Raw genomic sequence first — 18,491 nt, 5'->3', positions numbered from 1 at the left:
TAGCTCTTAAATAATTGTTATCCATACGAACTCATTCTGTTTATATTTCTTCTTCATCTCACTCTCACCGACTCACTCACTCTCACTGACTCCCCGCCTCACCATCTCTCTCACTCCTTCCTCACTCTCTCTCTCTCCAACTCTCTGTCTGACTCTCTCACTGACTCTCTCTCTCACTGTCTCTCTGACTCTGTCTCAAACTCACTCAGTCTGACACTTTTGTATCTAGTTTCATTTTTTGCATTTAGTATTTTGTCACATTTATTGTGTATTTATAAACAATTATGCAGCTTAATTTTAAACAAGAAAAACATAGAAAAAATCCACACAAAAAAAGGAACGATCTTTGTACTTAATTTGTAGGCCTGCGCGTAGGCAGCGGCGAAACGATCGATGAACAACAAAAAAAAAACAAAAACCAACCAACTCTCACATGTCTCTCACGTCTCAAAAGGTTCATTTGGGCCTTACACTTATGTACCATATATATTCCCCACATAAGCATTTGTGTGCGCAACAACAGCAAACAACGAACGAAATGCAAAAACTTTTTTATGCAAAAATTTTAAAATGTATAGAAAAAAGCGAAAAAAAAATAAAATAAAAATCATATTTAAAAAAAAAACTTTTCTCTTTGAGTTTTTCTTTTTTACCAACGAAGGTCATGAAGATTAGCATGGATGGGCCATAATTATAACATTTATGAAAGAGGGAAAAAAAAGAGGGAACACTTAGCATTCTGGTGAAGTATTTCTAATGGGGGAGATTCACACTCGAGCTCGAAAGAGAATTCCATTCTGCTTTGGGTTCTCGACTCTTCAGTCTGGCGGAGCCATCCAAAGTACGCGGAAGTCCAGAGCTGGCCCATACAGCGAAATAATTGTGATTAATAGGAATATTATAGATATGCGCAGATCATTAATATTCAACATGGGATCTTTGAGCACTTTGTTTTGGTTCATTGTAAGTGCCCTGAAATAACGAAAACAATTGGAAAAATATTTGAGATTTGTTCATCATAGAAGAAGAATTCATGTGGTGCGGTTGAAAATATTAAACAGTGAAATTTACAAAAAAAAGGAGAAGAAGATTCCGGGGAAGTGAATAACTGCTTTAAGCTTGAAGAGATTATAATTTAATTGCGAATCGAATTGGTGAGAAAAAGTTAAAGTTTTGTAGTTTGAAATTTGAGAGAATGCATAAGAAACGACTGGGAATCAATTGCTTAAGATCTACGTTTGGTAATGCGAGTATTTTCTTCATTCTAAACCCACTTCAAACTGTGTGAAACTGAACTACTTGCAGACCTTTCATAGGGATTGGACTTTCATAGCTGGCAAAGTTGTTCAGCAGAAGATTTACCCACTCTTTAAGCTCTACAAACTCAAAGCTTTACATCTCCCAAATATATGCTACAAAATAATTCCTTGGTCTATCCACAGCTATTCGTATTAATCATAAAAGTATACGCCACGTTGGCCAACCCACTGGCTGCCAAAAGTGAAGCATATTCGAAGACAGCAGCGAAAAATGCCGGCAAAAAAGCGAAAGTAACTAACTATTTTCTGCACGAGCCATACGGTAGGCTACAAGCTCCAAGTCTTTATAAAATTTGCATTAATTTTGTGAGTTTCAGGAACCAATACATACGCCTTTGGCTATGAGATCGACGATCCGCAGACGCAGAACATACAGTTCCGCGATGAGCGACGCTTTGTGAATGGCAGCGTTGAGGGCAGCTACGGTTATGTGCGGCCCGACGGCCTCGTCGAGGTCACCAAGTACCGGGCCGATGAGAATGGCGGCTTCTTGGCTCAGACGCAGAGCTTTCAGCCGGGGGATGAACAGGCGAAGACGGTGTGGCCCACCCAACGACCAGACATCATTGTGGAGAGAAAGAAGCAGCAGTCGCCGGCCAATGTCACGTGGGATCCCAAGAGTCATCTCAATGTGAGCGTCTCCCATGTGGCCGCCGATGTGGCCCAGCAGCTGAAGGAGCAGCACGGTCTCGACCTGAACCACATCGATGTGACCAAAGACGTTCTACAGCCGGCCGTGCTCGATGTGGTGCAGGGCAAGGCCCCCCTAAAGAACCAGACGAAGGACGGAACGCCCTTCCAACCGGTTCAAAATGTGATACCCAATCGTTTTCCCATCGCTCCCTTTATGCTGCCCACGGACACGGAGCCCATCAAGGCCACAACCGAGGAACCGAAGCCCAAAGCAAATGCCAATCCCAAGTACAATAGAGCGAAGACCAACAATGCGGAGAAGGCGCCGCAGGTGGAGGTGCCCGATTCGGGACTGCTGCCACCCAGGCCATTGGTCAATGAGGCTCCAAGCGATGCAAATTGGTACCAGCGGATCATTGATGCAAATCGTCGCGAATTCCTCACCAATCTACCAAACTTAAGCCAAACTAAAGTAAATGCCTGAAAATGTTCCCCCCAAAAATAGCATGGAGAAGGGAGATACATCCAGTACTCGTATTAGTTAGACCAGCCCTCCGCTAGTTAGCTATTAGGTAAGCGCTTCTTTCACTTTTCGATGGCCACGTAAATCGTACCGCAGATAGCTTGGCCACAGAAAAAATAAACCAGACATAAACCAGAAGAGATACAACAAAAGAATGCCACCACACACTGCACAGCAAAGCACTGCACAGCACAGCACAGCACAGCAAAAGCATAATTGAGGCTGCAATAAAAGTGAGACAAAAAAAGACGAAAAGATTGAAATATTTGAAATATCTTCCGGGTGGCAAATTGGAGTAGAGCCAGAGCCAGAGCCAAAAAGCCGCCAAAGTCTTGATCCCAATCTAAATCGCTTGCCACCAGGGGTTTGCCTTCGCCGCCTTTGAAGTGCGATCGATGAGGCAACTTTCAAGCATTTGTAGGTTAAATTGTGGGCGACACAACGGGTCTGTATGGATGGCAGTATTCACATATGTAGATGCAGCTGCAGCTGGATATTTCCCTGCTTCAGGAAGACATCATCCATATCACGTTCCAGTCAAGTGTAAATGCTTGGCCATTTAATTGCTCCAAATTTCCAAATGCGTTTGCCAAACGGAAAAAGAAAACGACAAAACGGAAGGAAATGCGAAATGCATTTTGATTTCTGCTTTTTCAGTGTTTGCTTTAACTCTCCTGTCCTCTGCTCCGCTCCTCTCCTCTCTCCGTTGCACATATTTATGCTGATTTATTATTCCATTATTGCAGCGGTTTTTAATTTGTGGCACGCACACACCAGCCCCACATGGCACTTGGGACTGCATTGTGCAATGTTTGTGCTGCCAAAAAGCACTCCGAAACACTCCTAGCAAGCCCATCAACAGCAGCCCCCTGAAACTTGATACTTTTCAACATTTTAGCTATGTATTCTTCGATTTTATATGTACTTTACTCGCATTTATTGCCCACGTATGTTGTTTGTTGTACATTCACTTTTAATGCCTCAATGGGATGGCCACAAATGCGAGTATTCGCAGCGGAGCAGCGGGAAAGCCTTAACCAGATCTGGCTCTGTTTTTTATCTGCTGCTGCTTCTTCCACTACTGATTCTGTTCTCTTTGACAGCTCTAGCTATGCCTTTGTTGTTGCACTTTCTGTAGGGTTTTCCTTTGCCCCATACTCATAATTATGGGGGCTGCTTGGCTGCATGCCAAACTTTCATATGCATTCGAGTGTTTTATTGTATGTTAATTAAATTGCTGCCACGTTCATTCCATTCCATTCCATTTCATTACGTTACATTTCGACTGGCTTCTTTCTTTCTTTCACTTCTTTGCGCTGGGGCATACATATTTGGTCATTAACTAATTGCTGGCAGGCCGCTGAGGTAATCTGGCTTGCAAAACCCCCTCCAATGGGAGGGAGGGAGGTAGGGTTTTGCTGCTCTGTGAAAGTGTTTTGTGCCTTTCTTGCAGCTATACATATTACAAATTCCATTACGTATACGCACAGTGGGCCCAACGAGTTGTCTGGGTGGCAAGTGGCCAGTGGCAATTGCACTTCAACTTAACATTGAGCCAGCGAGCGGGCGGGCGTTGTCCCTGCAACACTCTGCCTTGGACTTTGCCACAAACGTTATAAATGAAACATAATTTTGTCGACGCTGACAACTTGATTAGAGAAGTTGCAGGCGGGTTTTTGGTCTGCACCAGCAGCAGCAGCACCACCACAAGCTCCTGTCCAAAGGCGGTTGCATAAATTTAACAATTTTATAATCTCGATATGGTCGAAACTGGTAAATTTCATAATATCCGGTTAGAGCGCGCTTGAAAAGTTGTTAATTTGTTGCATCTCAGGCGGACAGCAGGAAAAACAAAACTCAACGCCGGCGTAGCCGCCAAAACTGACAGCAATTAGCCGGGGCCAGTGACAGCCACGGAATAAGGTAAAAGTATTTAACCTACTTTGCTATGGCCAGGTCCTCCTGCAGCCAGCAGCCTGCCGCCTGCCTCCTGCTTCAGGTTTTTCATTGTAGGAAGTTTTTGAGCAGCAGCATAGGAGAAACATTTCCAATTGGCGCCTAATTAATGAGACTCAGAGTCCATGGGAAAAACTCGATCAATTTCCTCCTCGATCTAGCCGCTGCCCACCCGCAGATGTGTGAAGAAAAATGTCAAATTAAAATAATTAACAATTTAACAATTAGTGGGGGGAACTGGGGACTGTGAATGCAAAGCCAAAATATGTTGATCAGTCAATGTGATACAATTGGAGGCTGCGTGAAAATTCAATTGGAATATTTCTTTGCTGCTGTTGCGGCTGCTGTGGCTGCTGCTGCGACTGAGTGGGTCGCCGCTCAGTTGGCTTTTCCGCGTGTGTTTCCAGCCTGGAATGGAGAGTGTCGCTCGACTGTCTCAGCTGCCACATGATATGATTATGTGATTTGGCAATTTGCATTTAATTAATTTGCATCAGCTATTTATTATGTCAACGGCAGCAATGGGAGACGAGACGCAAGCTGCACGCTGCAAGCTGCTTAGACTTTTCACGGGAGGAGTCTCTGGCGAGGGTAGCAATTGCCGCCTTGGGTGTTACCGCACCAAAATCCAACTGAATATTATTTGTTACCGTTGAAAGGCTTTTCAGATTATGCTGCAGCAGACAGCAGGTTATGTCACGGGCTCAGCTCTCAAAGAGTGCATAATCCGTGCATGATGATGATGATGATGATGATAATGATGGGAGTGGATGAGAGGGAGTCGTGGCCGAGTGATTGAATAATGAAGGATTGCAAGCAAATGGAAGCCGACAGGAATAAGCGAAGACAGTCATAATCTACTCTATGGGCTAATTGAATGATGAAATGCTGATCATTTGGTGTCTGCAGCTGGTTTTATGGCCACCATTGCGCATACGCAGCGTGTGACGATCTTCATCTGATCAATCAGCGGAAAAGTGCTTCCACACGGCAGCACCACGCACCGCACCGATTTTAGTGGCATTAACTTGTTACTGCTGCTGATGTTGCAGTTGCGTTTTTAAGTTCAATGTGCGCTGGCAATTAGCGGAATATTTCTGCCATTTTCCTCTTGACCACACACACACACACACACAGACACGCATATTTTAGTTTAGTTCATGTCTGCAAAACCGGCCAAGCGGTCGTCTCCAGCCAATTCGTGTTTTATTCGTTTTGCCTTCAAATAAATTAATATAAATTGCAGCCAATCGAATAAATACAAGAAGCTCCCACAAATGTATGTAATTTTCAATTACAGCAGCATACAACAATCGCTGCTGCTGCTGCTTCTGCTGCCTCTGCTGCTGCTGCCTTTGCTGCTGTTGCGTAAGTTCAAGCTGCATAAAAGGATAACCATTAAAAGAGCAACATCTGTAGAAGCAACATCTGCAGCAGCAGCAGCGGCACCAACTACATCAGCAATTCCCACAACTATTTTGGGAAAGATGCACGCGTCGCTGGCTTGTTAAGTTGCAAGGTTTTTCTTTCCCCAACTGCGGCTCTAATAAATATGAAACAATGAGACAAAAGTCAAAGATTGCTGCTGATTGTCTGCCATTGTTGCTGCTGTTTTACCAGTACTCGTACTCACTCGTACTTAGTACTCTATGTTTGCCAACAATCACTTAAGGCAGGCCAGTGTTTAGCTGCCTGCCACAGCAGGGTCTTATAATTTATGTTGCATGTTTGTCATGCTCCAAAGAAGGAATACAAGCAGATCTATGCTTATGCTTATGCGTGGTATATCATCAGATAGGTGGATAGGTGGAATGAGTGAGTTGGATCAGTCAGCGATAGGTACCCATATGTATCACTTGGCAGCATTTCCAACAATCCATTCACAAGGGTATCTAATGCTTCGACCTACGCAAAACAGCCTTTCATTATTTGGTTTTTTTTTTTTTAATTTCGTTTTTGTTTGGGTTTGTTTGGACGACGTCGCAAATGTATGGCAGAAACCTCAGACAGCAGCAGCAGCAGCAGCAACAGCAGCAGGAGCAGTTCAGTCGGCCAAGTTAATGCATGTACTAAATGTCTAACGGTAAATATGAGTTACTAGGTAATTGCTTGGCCTGCTTAACAACAGCTGTTACGTTACGAGTACTCCTATACGACGTTCAACGTACGATGAACAGGCGCGCATGCGCATGCTCATGCGACTGCACATAACAACCAACAGCCAACAGCCAACCGCCACTCGCATTTTGACTTTTCACTTTTGTGAGTGGGAACGGGAATGGAATTGATTGAGTGGCTCTGGTGTAAAAGTTACCCCCAGGCCAGCGCCACAAACGTATCTAAACTATAACTAACCAAAGAAATTAACACCTGCCCGGCCAGAGCAGAGCCAAAGCCAAAGACAAAGCTTCAATGAGCAAACAAAATGAAAATTTAGTGTGCGATTACGACGACAAAAAACAACTAAACTCAGAAAAAAAAAGTATCAGAAATATTTGAGGCAATAGCTGGCAACAAAATCAGCCGAAAAAAGGGAATTAACGAAAGCTGAATACGCTGCAAAATATAATTCCATATCTAAAGATATATTTGTAGAAACACTAAAGCAATGGAAATCCAAATTCTAATATTTAAGTATCATATGTATCATCATAAGTATCAGATTTGTATACCACAAACCTACTCCCTTATTCAATATGCTTTGATGCCGAAAATGTATTACAAGAAATCTAGCCTCAAACTGCAGCAGCCTGAAAATTGTATCAGCATTGCGTTCAATTTGTGGCGCTTCGACGAATTGCCAAATGCCTCCTATGCGCCTTGGTATGCCATGACGACGACAACGACGACTTCAACTCAGCTGCGAGTCGAGTGTGGCATGTTGACTTGCGTTATATTTTCCACTTGCTGCAACGGCAAAGCTCCACACAAAATACAAAAAACAAACAAAAAAAGTACAAAAAAACAGGAGACGTAGACCCCAAATCGTGGGCCATAATTAAGCATTTATTTTATTTGCCATATTTCTTGTGCTGCTTTCGGGATTTACACGTACTGTACTGGCCGCCGTACAGGCGGATTGGTAATCATCATGAAAAATGTTTCTTTTTATCCATCTTGTCGCGTCGCGTCGCGTCGGTCGCTTTTCAGTTTTGTTTCTCATGTCTCGCAATGTTGTCAAACGTTGTCGACCATAATATAGCAATTAAAAGTGTGTCTGTCTTTAAGAGTACATCAACCTGATGTCATTCGTTGCGATTCATTTCACTGTGCATCGATTTGAATCGATGGGGAGCCTGAGCAATGCAGATGGAGGCTTTGCAAAGTGCCTAAAGTCCAAGACACGAAATCCAAATATTTGCTTAAGATATTGGCCAACAAGTTGTCGATGAACTAGATTGCTGGCAGAGCGGCAGTGAGGAGTTGATGCTTTCGAGGATGATGGGAATGGGTTTATGTGTTGCTGCACATCGTTTAGCAAAAAGACAACTTGAAACCCTTGAAAACAGAAACTCCCTCCCTTAACCAAACCAAACAAAAGCAATCCACGCTCCGATGCGTAATTAGCTTCCAACCAAATGGAGGATTGTCGAAAGACCAAAAATTGGTTAATTTTCCACTGCAATTGTGGCACTTAACTTTGACTCGAAGTACAGTCCGGGCCGTGTATGAAAGACATCCAAAAAGTGCTTGCAGCTACACGGAGAGAAAACTTCTGTTTATGTCGCACAATTAAATATTACAAAATGGGCCAAGTGCCCGTGCCGTGCCGTGCCGGCCTGCAGACCCAATTCAATTTACCATTTACGAATAACGATTTTACGAAAATTAGCGCATTAAAAGTGAATGATCAACCGGAGGCTGTACGTAATAGAAGGTTGCCCAGCAGCAGCCACGAAAAATCATCTAAACGAATATTTGGGTCAAACTGCGTTCAGAAAACGTTCAGGGGGGGTATTAGGGGGAAATGCAAATAAGCGGATAGTTAAAAAAAAAAAAAAAAATATTATTAACAAACCATTTCAGCCGTCAGGCTGGCTGTCAGCGATGTTGCAAGTTCCCCCCAAATCCCAATGACGACTTATCAACGCCATCGAAGTGCTGCCACAGCCAGTGAATGCGTCACTAATGACACACAAAGAGTCCTGCACCACAGTGCAACAGTCCAACAAACATTCAACATCGGATACCAAACAATGGCAAACAAAGCGAACCAAAAAAAAAAAAGCAAGAAGGAAAAACTGAACTGTTTTACATTTGAGGCGCCCCACCGCTCGCTCACCTGGCGCTGCGGCTTCGCTGCTCAAGTCGCTGCTGCTGCTGCCACTGCCACTGCTGCTGCCACTGCTGCTGCTGCTGTCGATTCACTTTCTTCCTAACCATATAAAAGCGGCGAATTTTCGTTGCAAGCACATTATTCAGTTGTGGAAAGTCGTTGCGTGCAGCTCGTGGCATCTCAACCAAGTCTCAGTCTCCAGTTACATTTTGTGTTTCCTTTGTGATCTCGAACGAAAAACAAACTCAACAAAAAACTATATTAAAATGGCGTTCAAGGTGAGCAGCAGCAGCAGCGGCAGCGGCAGCAGCAGCCAAGGATTAAGGATATCAAAATGTGCACAATGAACTGTAACCAAATAAACCCACAAGGACATACCTAACAGATCCGAAACGGATCAAGTGAAAGAAGTGAACAAACAGTGCATTGACACCATTATGTGGCCTATGTATAAAGGATCTTGGGTTCAGCATTTATCTCAAATGGTGGTGTGAAATATAAAGAATGATTTGGGTATTAAATTTAAGAAGAAAATCTAAAACCTTCAGCCAGTTAAACAGAATTTACTGTATTAAAACAGTCCTTGCCAGGGAATAGAAATCTGATTGAAATATAAATGAGAAAGAATAGTCCTTTTAGGAGTAGAATTCAATGCAACATACGAACACAAAAGACCTTTCCAGGCATACTAATCTCCTGCTGAAAGGGTAATTCACTCACTCACTTGGGGTACTCCAAGTTTGAACAGTTTTTACAGCGTCTTAGGTCGAAAAAAAACCAAAACGAAACCACAAAGAAAACCACAGCAATAGTTAAACAATAGCTTATGTCAACCACAGCAAACACTTCATTAACTAACCACAAAAAAAAAAAGAGCTGAAATATGCAGCCATTACATGGAAAGTGACAGGCAACAGGCCGCCCCCACAGTCTTGCCGACCCCCCCACTAATTGCAATGAGTAGTTGCAAATGTTGATGTTTATGTGAACAAAAACAATTAGCAAAGATCTCCGCTTAGTTGTTAATTATGCGCTTGCATTGCAGTACCTGATCTTTGCCTCGGCGCTGTGCCTGAGCCTGGCCTATCCGCTGGAGCATCAGCACCAGTACTACGACGAGAGCCACGGCTACGAGCACCTGGTGCAACACGAGCCAGAGCCGATACACGAGTACGGACAGCATCAGCAGATCGAGCGCATCTCGCAGGGCGAGGAGCATGGACACCACGAGCAGGCGCACTATGAGACCCACGAGCACGAGGATCATCATGTGGACTACTATGTGAGTGGGAGGACACACTGCACGCTGCAAGGGATCAGGAGTAGCTAATGGTCTGTCTTCTCTCCCCCTTTTATTACAGGCCCCTCCCAAGTATGCCTTCAAGTATGGAGTCAATGACTTCCACACTGGCGATGTCAAGTCACAGCACGAGACCCGCGACGGTGACACCGTGAAGGGCCAGTACTCGCTGGTTGAGCCCGACGGTTCCATTCGCACCGTGGACTACACTGCCGACAAGCACAACGGCTTCAATGCCGTCGTCCACAAGACTGCCCCCGTGCACCATTCCCATGAGGAGCTGCACGAGCATCACTACTAGACGAGACCGGCGAGGACAGACCCATAGACTATCCTACGTTTAACTTTGCACTAGAGTTAGCCAAATTCAGCCTCATCAGCCAACAGAACAGCATCCAGAACGATCGACCATGAAATCAGCTTCATATCTCGTAATTAGGACACATCAGCACACACATGCCACATGCCACATGCCACAGGCCCCAACAGCAAAAGCAAACGGGGGTGGTGGCCCAATCTTCACTAGACTCTTCCCCTTGTGGTCATGTCTTCTACTTCATAATCATTTTTACTCATAAATATTGTATTTTATTCTGTGATAGCGAATAATAATTTCTACGTGCATCTTCCGCTTTCAACTGATCCTTAGTCACTTCTGCTCAGACGAATTTATCAATCACTTGACTGTAATCTGTAATCTATAATCTATATGTATACTTATGTCTTCTTGTTAAATCTGTTACAGAGATCAAACGAATGAATTGTAAATTGTGTAATAAAGTGTGAATTATGTACTTTTTATAAAACCAAAAAAACCCACCCGACCACTGACCATAATTTCAACAGTCGGGGGCAATCATTGAACTTGGGCGGCTGCATGGACAGCCACGCCACTCTTGAAATGAATGACCAAATGTCTGCATCTTGGCCAACTGGTTTATGCGTTTTGCAGCAATAAAAGCAATTACAAGACATCGTTAGACACATTTTCCGGATCGCAAACGAGTTGTGCGTTTTGTTTTGATTGAAATTATATAAGCTGCAATTGGAAGAGTGGTATAAAATGCTTCCTAAATGTCCAAAAAGCAGGAGTTGGCGATATTTATGGCTGGCAACAATACATAAACTCAAATTGAACAATTAATTAGCTTGTCCATCCATATACGGAAATTATTCGAATTATTTGATAATGTATTCAAATTTCGCGCTTTCCAGCACTTCAGTTCACAAATATATCGATAAAGAACCGAACCAGTTTCCATGCTCATTGGAGCTAGTTCAGGTTCATTTGATAAGAAAGGGCAGAGTACGGGGCCAAAAAGAAAATATCAATATATATCAATGAAAACGTAGCCAAAACACCGCAAAATAAACAAAATGCTGGAGAAAAATAAGTATGTGCCGCGGGTGAACCAGGTAAGCCATATAAGCTATCTAAAGAGGCAACAAATCAACGCTGTTCTCTTCCCAGATAGACGCAATTGCTCTCAACAAAGATATTGCCCGACTTATACGCGATAATCTTATGGAGAACCTGCAGGCGTTATCGGTGGGTGCAAATAAACATACACATAGTCCGTGCAACAACTTCAAGACCCTTACTCTCCCTTAGCCCGTGCTATTCATCAAATTCCAGCCAGAGATCGATTTGCTCATACAATCGGCGATTTGGTTCGGATCTGTTGGCAAGCGATGCTCCACATTTGGCCAGCAACTACTTGTCCTAGCCTACGATGCAGAGAAGCTTACTGTTTCCAGGCTAGTCCTCCACTTCGCCCTCACCGTCCTGCCCGGCTATGTCAAGAGCTGGGAGGAGCGAAGATTTGCACGGCGCGTCGAGTGGTTTAGCCAGGCCATAACGTGGGCGGAGAACAGCGCCCTGGTTCTGAACATTCTCAACTACTTCCGGTTCCTGAAGACAGGACGGAAACCCACGTTAATCGACTACTTTCTGGGTCTGGACTATATTAGTCTGCGCAATAATCAGCGACGCGATATTGGATACAAGTACCTGACGCGCGAGCTGCTCTGGGGCGGATTTATGGTAACTATTTCTGACCGAGATATGTGGTGGTAGCATCTATGTAACTTGGGCAATATTCTTTTGCAGGAAATCCTGGGACTCGTTCTACCCATTATTAACTTTAGAAAACTACAAAGGTTGCTCAAGTCTTGGACTTCTGGGCAGCAATTTGGTGGCCGGCGGCAGGAGATGGACACCAGGGAGCTTCTGGCACCAAAGATGATGGTGGGCACAACGTGCACCTATTGCGGTGAACGTCCCACGCTTCCCCATCACATGGGCTGTGGTCATATCTATTGTTATTATTGTTTGAGCGCAAATATTCTAACTGATGCAAGCTTTTGCTGCACCATTTGTGGTGTTGAATGTGCGAAGGATGGTATCCAGAGTGTGTGATTGTTAAGGATTGTTTGCATACAATGGTTTTATACAGATTTTATACTAGTATTAAGCGAATAATGGGCTGTAAACAAGAAATACAAAATATATTTACCTTTTCCGCCAAATGTGTGTATAGTATTGGTAAATGGCACAAAAAAAGTGTTGGTAGTCAAAAACAATTTATATTTGCACGAGATAGCCAAGTGGCGGAAACTAACAACCGAATTTCGTCCTATAACGCACTTCTAAAAACATTCAAATAGTTTTAATCGACGCCCGCGAGTGTACTGAATCACGGAAAGCTGCTGGTTAATTGAAAACTTTCATCAAAACTAAATAAAAAGGTAAAAACATACGCGTTGTGAACAGCGGAAAAAGCGCGCGAAAATACTGCAACAGCTGTTGCGTTCGTAACTGGCGCTGCCACCCTGCAGAAAAGATAATAATTAATAATTATCTAAAGTTATTTACCCCGTAAAAACAAAGTTTTAATTAAGCTATTAAGTATATAAAGTATATAAGAAAATGAGTCGTAATTTGTTGTTATGCTATTTGGCAAAACAGCTGCCCATGGCGGTCCGGCAACGCCAGCACTTTGTTATTATCTCATTTTTTCTGCTGCGCATTTCGCCTTTGTCCGTTTATAGAAGAAAACATTACGCCTTTACATACACTTAAGTTCGTCAGAAAAAGCCAAGCATCTAAAAACTATAAATTTCGGTACACATTGCGTAATTGCAAGCAAGAATTCCAAGGCGTCAACCACGAAAACAAGCAAATTTCAAGAGCAAACAATTAAGTTGAAAATCCAAAACGAACCGAGACAGTGGGCAAATAGCACAAAATACTGTGCGACGCGACCCCAGCCAGCAACAAATTGCGTATATATTCGTGGGGCAGCAGCAACAGCAGCTGATTTCACATATCAAGGTCAGTAAGGTGGCGATTCGCAAACAAAAACCAGCCTTAATATTAAACAATCCGTCCTGTCCTCCGTCCAATTTGTCTCTAGCAGAATGCTTGAACTTGAGATTGTGCCCGAGAACTCGATGAGCTGCGATGCCTGGGAGTTTGTCCTGGGCATGCACTTCTCGCAGGCCATCTCCATCATACAGTCGCAGGTGGGGATCATCAAAGGTGTCCAGGTGCTATATTCGGACACAAATCCACTGGGCGTGGACATAATCATCAATCTGCCACAGGATGGTGTGCGCCTGATCTTCGATCCCGTTGTGCAGCGTCTGAAGACAATAGAGGTGTTCAACATGAAGCTGGTGAAGCTGAAATACGGTGGCGTCTACTTCAACTCGCCCGAGGTGTTGCCCAGCATAGAACAGATCGAGCATTCGTTCGGTGCCACCCATCCGGGCGTGTACGATGCGGCCAAGCAACTCTTTGCCCTGCACTTTAGAGGACTCAGCTTTTACTTCCCCGTAGATAGCAAGCTGCACTCTGGATACGGCCATGGTCTTGGCTCCTTGGTCTTCCTGAATGGTGCCTCGCCTGTCGTCTCCAAGATGTCGCTCTATGCTGGCAGCAATGTCGCGGAGAACCGTGCTCCTGCACTGCCCCTGGGCTGCTACCATAGACAAATGTATCTCGAATCGGCCACAGTTCTGCGCTCTTCCTATGGCCACACCAAGGGCCTCAAGCTGAATCTCTTCACGGAGGGTTCTGGCCGTGCCCTGGAGCCACGTCGGCAGTGCTTCACGCGCGAGCTGCTCTTTGGAGACAGCTGCGAGGATGTGGCCACCAATCTGGGTGCACCCAATCGCATATTCTTCAAGAGCGAGGACAAGATGAAGATACACAGCTCGAGCGTGAATCGGCAGGCGCAGAGCAAGCGCAGCGACATATTCTTCAACTACTTCACGTTGGGCATCGATGTTCTCTTCGACGCTCGCACACAGACCTGCAAGAAGTTCATCCTGCACACCAACTATCCGGGCCACTTCAATTTCAACATGTACCATCGCTGCGAGTTCCAGTTCCAGCTGCTGACGGACCACCAGCACAGTGATAACCTCGATCTGATGACGCCCTCAAAGCAAGACTATGTGAATATAACTGCCTACACCAAATGGGACGAGATCAGTGGGTCGTTGTCCACGTCGGAGCGGCCAGTGGTGTTGCATCGTGCCAGCTCAACGAACACGGCGAATCCCTTTGGCTCCACCTTCTGCTATGGCTATCAAGATCTTATATTCGAAGTGATGCCCAACAATCATATTGCCTCTGTGACGCTCTACAATACGGCGCCGCCCCGGCAGCCCGCCCACACCTGGCAGCAGCACAAAATGCAGGACATTCGCCTGACCGTGGCCTAAAGCAGGTGCCTCCCCACAGGTCATCTCGCTGCTATGTGGATGCGGGCTCTATGATGCTTTTTGTGTGAGGGGGATGTCGTATCGTGTCGTGTGTTCTAATCTATAAGCTACCACAATGATCTAACCTAGGCATAACGTAGATACATAGTTACATACATATATATATATATATATATATATATACAGAATATATATAGAATTTCTATTGTAGGCTAAGCAAAACCCATCAGACGACTCATCATCTCTGACCACGTTCATTCTGCGGTATTCCATTGTGTTAAGTCGATTCAATTCGGACGCATAACAATTGCATGTCGTTAAAAAATATTTCAATACTTTTAAGCTCAAACCCGTGTATTTCTCTTTAAAAAAGAAACAAACAAAAATCGACAAAAAAAATATACATAATATATATATATATATAATTATAAGGTTTCGACAAGAAAAATGTGATGGCCTTTTCCTTTCTTATACGTAGTCCCGACTTAATATCGTCCGACTTAAACATGACTCTTAATTCTTGCAGTCGGTTAGAATGCCAGAACAAGCCACAGATCAGGAAACTGCTGTGCCCCATCAGACGGCAGTGCCTGCCTATGATCCCAAGATCCTGCCGGACATGCTGCCTGTTTACTACAGGCGTCTCTTTCCGCATCAGCCCTTCTACCGCTGGCTCTCCTACGGACTATGTAAGTGAATCGTGCCCAATCCATCCCTCCCCCACGTCAACTACGAGCCTAATCCTCTCCATCTATCTATTCTGTAGCTGAGGACGGCGTCTTCTGTAATCGGGAGATATCCTTCACCCTTCACGATGACATCTACATTCGTTATCTCTGCTTCGACACACAGGCGGAGCTGGAGAAGGAGATTTGCTCGCGTAATCCGTACAAAATCGACATTGGACCCGTGATGCACACCAGGCCCAAGAACTTTCGCGTTATCCCGGGCGGTCTGACGCCCGTGCAACGTGAACTGGTCTTCGATATCGATATGACGGACTATGACGAGGTTCGTACCTGTTGCTCGGGTGCCGAGGTGTGCCTCAAGTGCTGGAAATTCATGGTGCTAGCGGCACGTGTCTTGGACCCCGCACTGCGCGAGGACTTTGGCTTCGAGCACATACTCTGGGTCTTCTCCGGGCGTCGTGGCATCCATTGCTGGGTGTGTGACACACAGGCGCGTCATTTGGATGGCCGCGGACGCTATGCCGTGGCGGAGTATTTGAATATTGTAAGCTTCATCAGTTTTATGGGCAGCAACTCGCCGAGATGTCAGATGGGAGAGCGTCCCCATCACAGCTTGAAGCGTGCCTTAAAAATAATCGAGCCCATGTTTGAGGAGATCGTACTGGAAGATCAGAATCTCTTTGGCACGCCCAAGGGTGTCAATAAGCTGCTGCACATGATCCACGACGACGGAGCCCGCTCAGAGTTCGAAGGGTATCTGCAGAAGAGCCACGAGGATGGAGCCCATTCCAGGTTGATTTGGGAGAGCTTCGTCAAGTATTCCAATTCCATGCGAACCTCGACGTCCAATGTGTGGAGTCGCAAGCTGAAAAACATTGTCCAGGAGGTGCAGCTGTGCCTACTCTATCCGCGCCTGGACATCAACGTGACCAGGGGATTCAATCATTTGCTGAAATCTCCATTCTGCATACACCCGGCCACGGGCAAGGTCTGTGTGCCATTCAGCGTCAGTGCCGTGGGCAAGTTCGATCCCACCACGGTGCCCACCATCACCCAGCTGCTGCACGAGATCAATGCCTACGATGACAAGACCAAGAGCTATATGGAGGCCCCCGAGGACAAGAGTCGCATCAAGGACCACAAGAAGACCAGCATGTTCAAGGGCGTGGTGGTGTTTGAGGAGTTCCTGCGTAAGCTGGAACGCACCAACAAGGAACTCATGCACACCTTGCAGTTCTAAGTAAATGGATGGATAGCAGTGGATTGCGATTGCGGCTTTTGATGTTACTTTTATTAATGTATTATTATGATTAGGCTACCAACAATAAATAGACTAAACGCTTGCCCGTGAGCTCTCTTCTCTCTCCCTCTCACATACAACTCAGCCGCACCTGCGGCACCACATTGCCGTCCTTGTCATTAAAGTTGACCTCCACCTCCAGTTGAAACAGTCCGTTCTCTGCGGCCGCTGTGCCGGGCAAACTAGCCAATATCTCCTTGTCTCCAGTCCGTATCTTGAACAGCGACAACTCATTGGGGCCATCGCCAGCCTCGCCCGACTGTGGCAGGGTTATTCTGATTTTTTGTGGCAATACGCTGCCCTTACCCAGCACCAGTGTGGCATTCGCCTCGTCGTCGCCGTGCCAAATGTACAGATCATCCTCGACGAGCACACAGTCGTCGGCCTTGTGCAGCTGCTGCTCGAGGGGATCAAGCAGGCAGACAGCCTGACGGGCACAACCAATGGCCACCACTTCGTCGGCCGAGTGGCTGTTGTGGAGCTTGGCATCGGGGAATCGCGAGGCGACAGCCGCCTGGAGCTTAGGGATCTGCATGGTGGCGCCGAGCAGGACAATGTGGTCGACGCGCTTCAGCTCTGGGCGCTTTTGCTGGGCCTGTTCGATGCATTCGGCCAGCTGCTGCATTAGGCTGTTGATCACCGGCTGGATGAGACTCTCGAAGCGAGCACGCGACATCTGGGCGTTGAAGTCCACGCCGTCCATCAGGGAGTCGATGTACAGCTGAGTGGAGGGCATCGTTGTCAGGGTGTGCTTGCAGTTGGCAGCTGCTGTGCGGATTTTGGCCAGCGACCGACGCGACTCGTGCGGATCCAGTTTGTACTTCCTTTTGAACTCGTCACAAATGAACTGCACCAGGGCCTCGGTGAACTGGCGGCCACCGATGGCGAACGGCCCGAAGGTGGCCAGCTCGATGAAGAAACCATTTTGCACGGCATACAGGGCGAAATCGCTATACAAGCCACCGCACTTAATGGTCAGAACATGCTGGCGCGTCGCCAGCTCATCCTCGCCAATGTTGTAGCCCAAGACGGCCGCCGTGGGCTCGGCTATAATCTGAGCCACGTGGAAGCCGGCAGTTTCGGCAGCGTCTGAGAGCAGCTTGAAGGCCTCTGCGGGATAGTAGCTGGGTATGGATAGCACGGCAATGGGAGCCTGATCCGCATCCGTATGGTATTGATGGGCCAACTCCAGTTCGGCGCGCAGCAGCTCCATCGTGACCTGGTAGGCACTCAGCTCCTTGGTCACAATTTTGTCGTCTTGGTCTTCCTTATCAGAGGGCACCGCGTGCTCCATTCGGAACACGAGCTCCTCCTTGTCAAACTCGCAGGGAATACCCTTCAGGGCATTGGCAAAAATCTCCTCGGTCAAGTGCTCTTTGGGCTGTAGCAGCTGGAAGCTGTGTGCCACCGCCTGTTTGGGCCGTGTGGCCATCTTCTGTTTGGCCGTCAGACCACACTCAATCTCGGAGTCGCCATCCCACAGCAAACACGCTTGCGAGACACGATCGCCCTGCTTGTTCGCAATGACTTCAGCCTTGCCATCGGCCTTTACGTAAGCAATGCACAGGGTGCTGTTACCAATCTTGATGCCAAATCGCGGCCACATCGCGTTTCACTTAATTGAGTCGAAAAAATACTCGGGAACTTATTAATAATTTGTAAAATCTTAGTGTAATGTAATCTAAATCACGCACGTTTTTTCCTCCACGCGCGGTAGTGTTGTCAGACAGTGTGCTGGGTAACGTGCACAGATTTACGAGTAGT

At 45.9% G+C, this 18,491-nt stretch overlaps 6 protein-coding genes across 8 annotated transcripts; 5 read left to right on the top strand and 1 right to left on the bottom strand.

Annotated features, from left to right (window-relative positions):
• Positions 1–814: 814 nt before the first annotated feature.
• Positions 815–2,436, top strand: LOC111067563. The gene is made up of 3 exons (XM_022356706.2): positions 815–963; positions 1,443–1,581; positions 1,637–2,436. Exons 1-3 carry the CDS (start codon positions 907–909, stop codon positions 2,434–2,436), a joined length of 996 nt encoding a protein of 331 aa, XP_022212398.2. The 5' UTR covers positions 815–906.
• Positions 2,437–8,866: 6,430 nt separating this feature from the next.
• LOC111067570 (histidine-rich glycoprotein) lies at positions 8,867–10,532 on the top strand. The gene is made up of 3 exons (XM_022356714.2): positions 8,867–8,985; positions 9,753–9,989; positions 10,069–10,532. The coding sequence occupies exons 1-3, from the start codon at positions 8,974–8,976 to the stop codon at positions 10,306–10,308; spliced, it is 489 nt and encodes a 162-aa protein (XP_022212406.1). The 5' UTR covers positions 8,867–8,973; the 3' UTR covers positions 10,309–10,532.
• Positions 10,533–11,289: 757 nt separating this feature from the next.
• Positions 11,290–12,527, top strand: LOC111067565 (peroxisome biogenesis factor 2). The gene is made up of 4 exons (XM_022356708.2): positions 11,290–11,423; positions 11,479–11,556; positions 11,620–12,051; positions 12,118–12,527. The coding sequence occupies exons 1-4, from the start codon at positions 11,385–11,387 to the stop codon at positions 12,424–12,426; spliced, it is 858 nt and encodes a 285-aa protein (XP_022212400.2). The 5' UTR covers positions 11,290–11,384; the 3' UTR covers positions 12,427–12,527.
• Positions 12,528–12,596: 69 nt separating this feature from the next.
• Positions 12,597–16,770, top strand: LOC111067561 (DNA primase small subunit). 2 transcript variants are annotated; one of them, XM_022356702.2, is made up of 3 exons: positions 12,597–12,755; positions 15,265–15,427; positions 15,505–16,770. In XM_022356702.2, the coding sequence occupies exons 2-3, from the start codon at positions 15,274–15,276 to the stop codon at positions 16,665–16,667; spliced, it is 1,317 nt and encodes a 438-aa protein (XP_022212394.2). In that variant the 5' UTR covers positions 12,597–12,755; positions 15,265–15,273; the 3' UTR covers positions 16,668–16,770. The 2 variants fall into 2 exon arrangements, with proteins under 2 accessions (XP_022212394.2, XP_022212395.2); XM_022356703.2 differs by lacking the exon at positions 12,597–12,755 and adding an exon at positions 13,258–13,341.
• Positions 13,247–15,041, top strand: LOC111067562 (UPF0183 protein CG7083). 2 transcript variants are annotated; one of them, XM_022356704.2, is made up of 2 exons: positions 13,247–13,341; positions 13,427–15,041. In XM_022356704.2, exon 2 carries the CDS (start codon positions 13,428–13,430, stop codon positions 14,736–14,738), a length of 1,311 nt encoding a protein of 436 aa, XP_022212396.1. In that variant the 5' UTR covers positions 13,247–13,341; position 13,427; the 3' UTR covers positions 14,739–15,041. The 2 variants fall into 2 exon arrangements, with proteins under 2 accessions (XP_022212396.1, XP_022212397.1); XM_022356705.2 differs by having other exon boundaries at positions 13,249–13,341; positions 13,424–15,041.
• On the bottom strand, positions 16,695–18,466 carry LOC111067558 (heat shock 70 kDa protein 14). The gene has a single exon (XM_022356696.2). The coding sequence runs from the start codon at positions 18,331–18,333 to the stop codon at positions 16,798–16,800; it is 1,536 nt and encodes a 511-aa protein (XP_022212388.1). The 5' UTR covers positions 18,334–18,466; the 3' UTR covers positions 16,695–16,797.
• Between the last annotated feature and the right edge of the window lie 25 nt (positions 18,467–18,491).

Source organism: Drosophila obscura, unplaced genomic scaffold (assembly GCF_018151105.1).
Source record: "Drosophila obscura isolate BZ-5 IFL unplaced genomic scaffold, ASM1815110v1 contig_1, whole genome shotgun sequence".
NCBI classification, from domain to species: Eukaryota; Metazoa; Arthropoda; class Insecta; order Diptera; family Drosophilidae; genus Drosophila; species Drosophila obscura.
The sequence above is the reverse complement of the archived record's forward strand: the minus strand, read 5'-3'. Positions and strand labels throughout refer to the sequence as shown.

Excerpts from the sequence above, each read along its gene's own strand:
- LOC111067563 (XM_022356706.2), top strand. The coding sequence starts at position 907 with ATGCGCAGATCATTAATATTCAACATGGGATCTTTGAGCACTTTGTTT. Across the intron at positions 964-1,442 it reads GCACTTTGTTTTGGTTCATT|CTATTCGTATTAATCATAAA; the intron begins GTAAGTGCCCTG and ends GTCTATCCACAG. Across the intron at positions 1,582-1,636 it reads TTTTCTGCACGAGCCATACG|GAACCAATACATACGCCTTT; the intron begins GTAGGCTACAAG and ends TGTGAGTTTCAG.
- LOC111067570 (XM_022356714.2), top strand. Across the intron at positions 9,990-10,068 it reads ATCATCATGTGGACTACTAT|GCCCCTCCCAAGTATGCCTT; the intron begins GTGAGTGGGAGG and ends CTTTTATTACAG.
- LOC111067565 (XM_022356708.2), top strand. The coding sequence starts at position 11,385 with ATGCTGGAGAAAAATAAGTATGTGCCGCGGGTGAACCAG. Across the intron at positions 11,424-11,478 it reads ATGTGCCGCGGGTGAACCAG|ATAGACGCAATTGCTCTCAA; the intron begins GTAAGCCATATA and ends TTCTCTTCCCAG. Across the intron at positions 12,052-12,117 it reads TGCTCTGGGGCGGATTTATG|GAAATCCTGGGACTCGTTCT; the intron begins GTAACTATTTCT and ends ATTCTTTTGCAG.
- LOC111067562 (XM_022356704.2), top strand. The coding sequence starts at position 13,428 with ATGCTTGAACTTGAGATTGTGCCCGAGAACTCGATGAGCTGCGATGCC.
- LOC111067561 (XM_022356702.2), top strand. The coding sequence starts at position 15,274 with ATGCCAGAACAAGCCACAGATCAGGAAACTGCTGTGCCCCATCAGACG. Across the intron at positions 15,428-15,504 it reads CTGGCTCTCCTACGGACTAT|CTGAGGACGGCGTCTTCTGT; the intron begins GTAAGTGAATCG and ends TCTATTCTGTAG.
- LOC111067558 (XM_022356696.2), bottom strand. The coding sequence starts at position 18,333 with ATGTGGCCGCGATTTGGCATCAAGATTGGTAACAGCACCCTGTGCATT.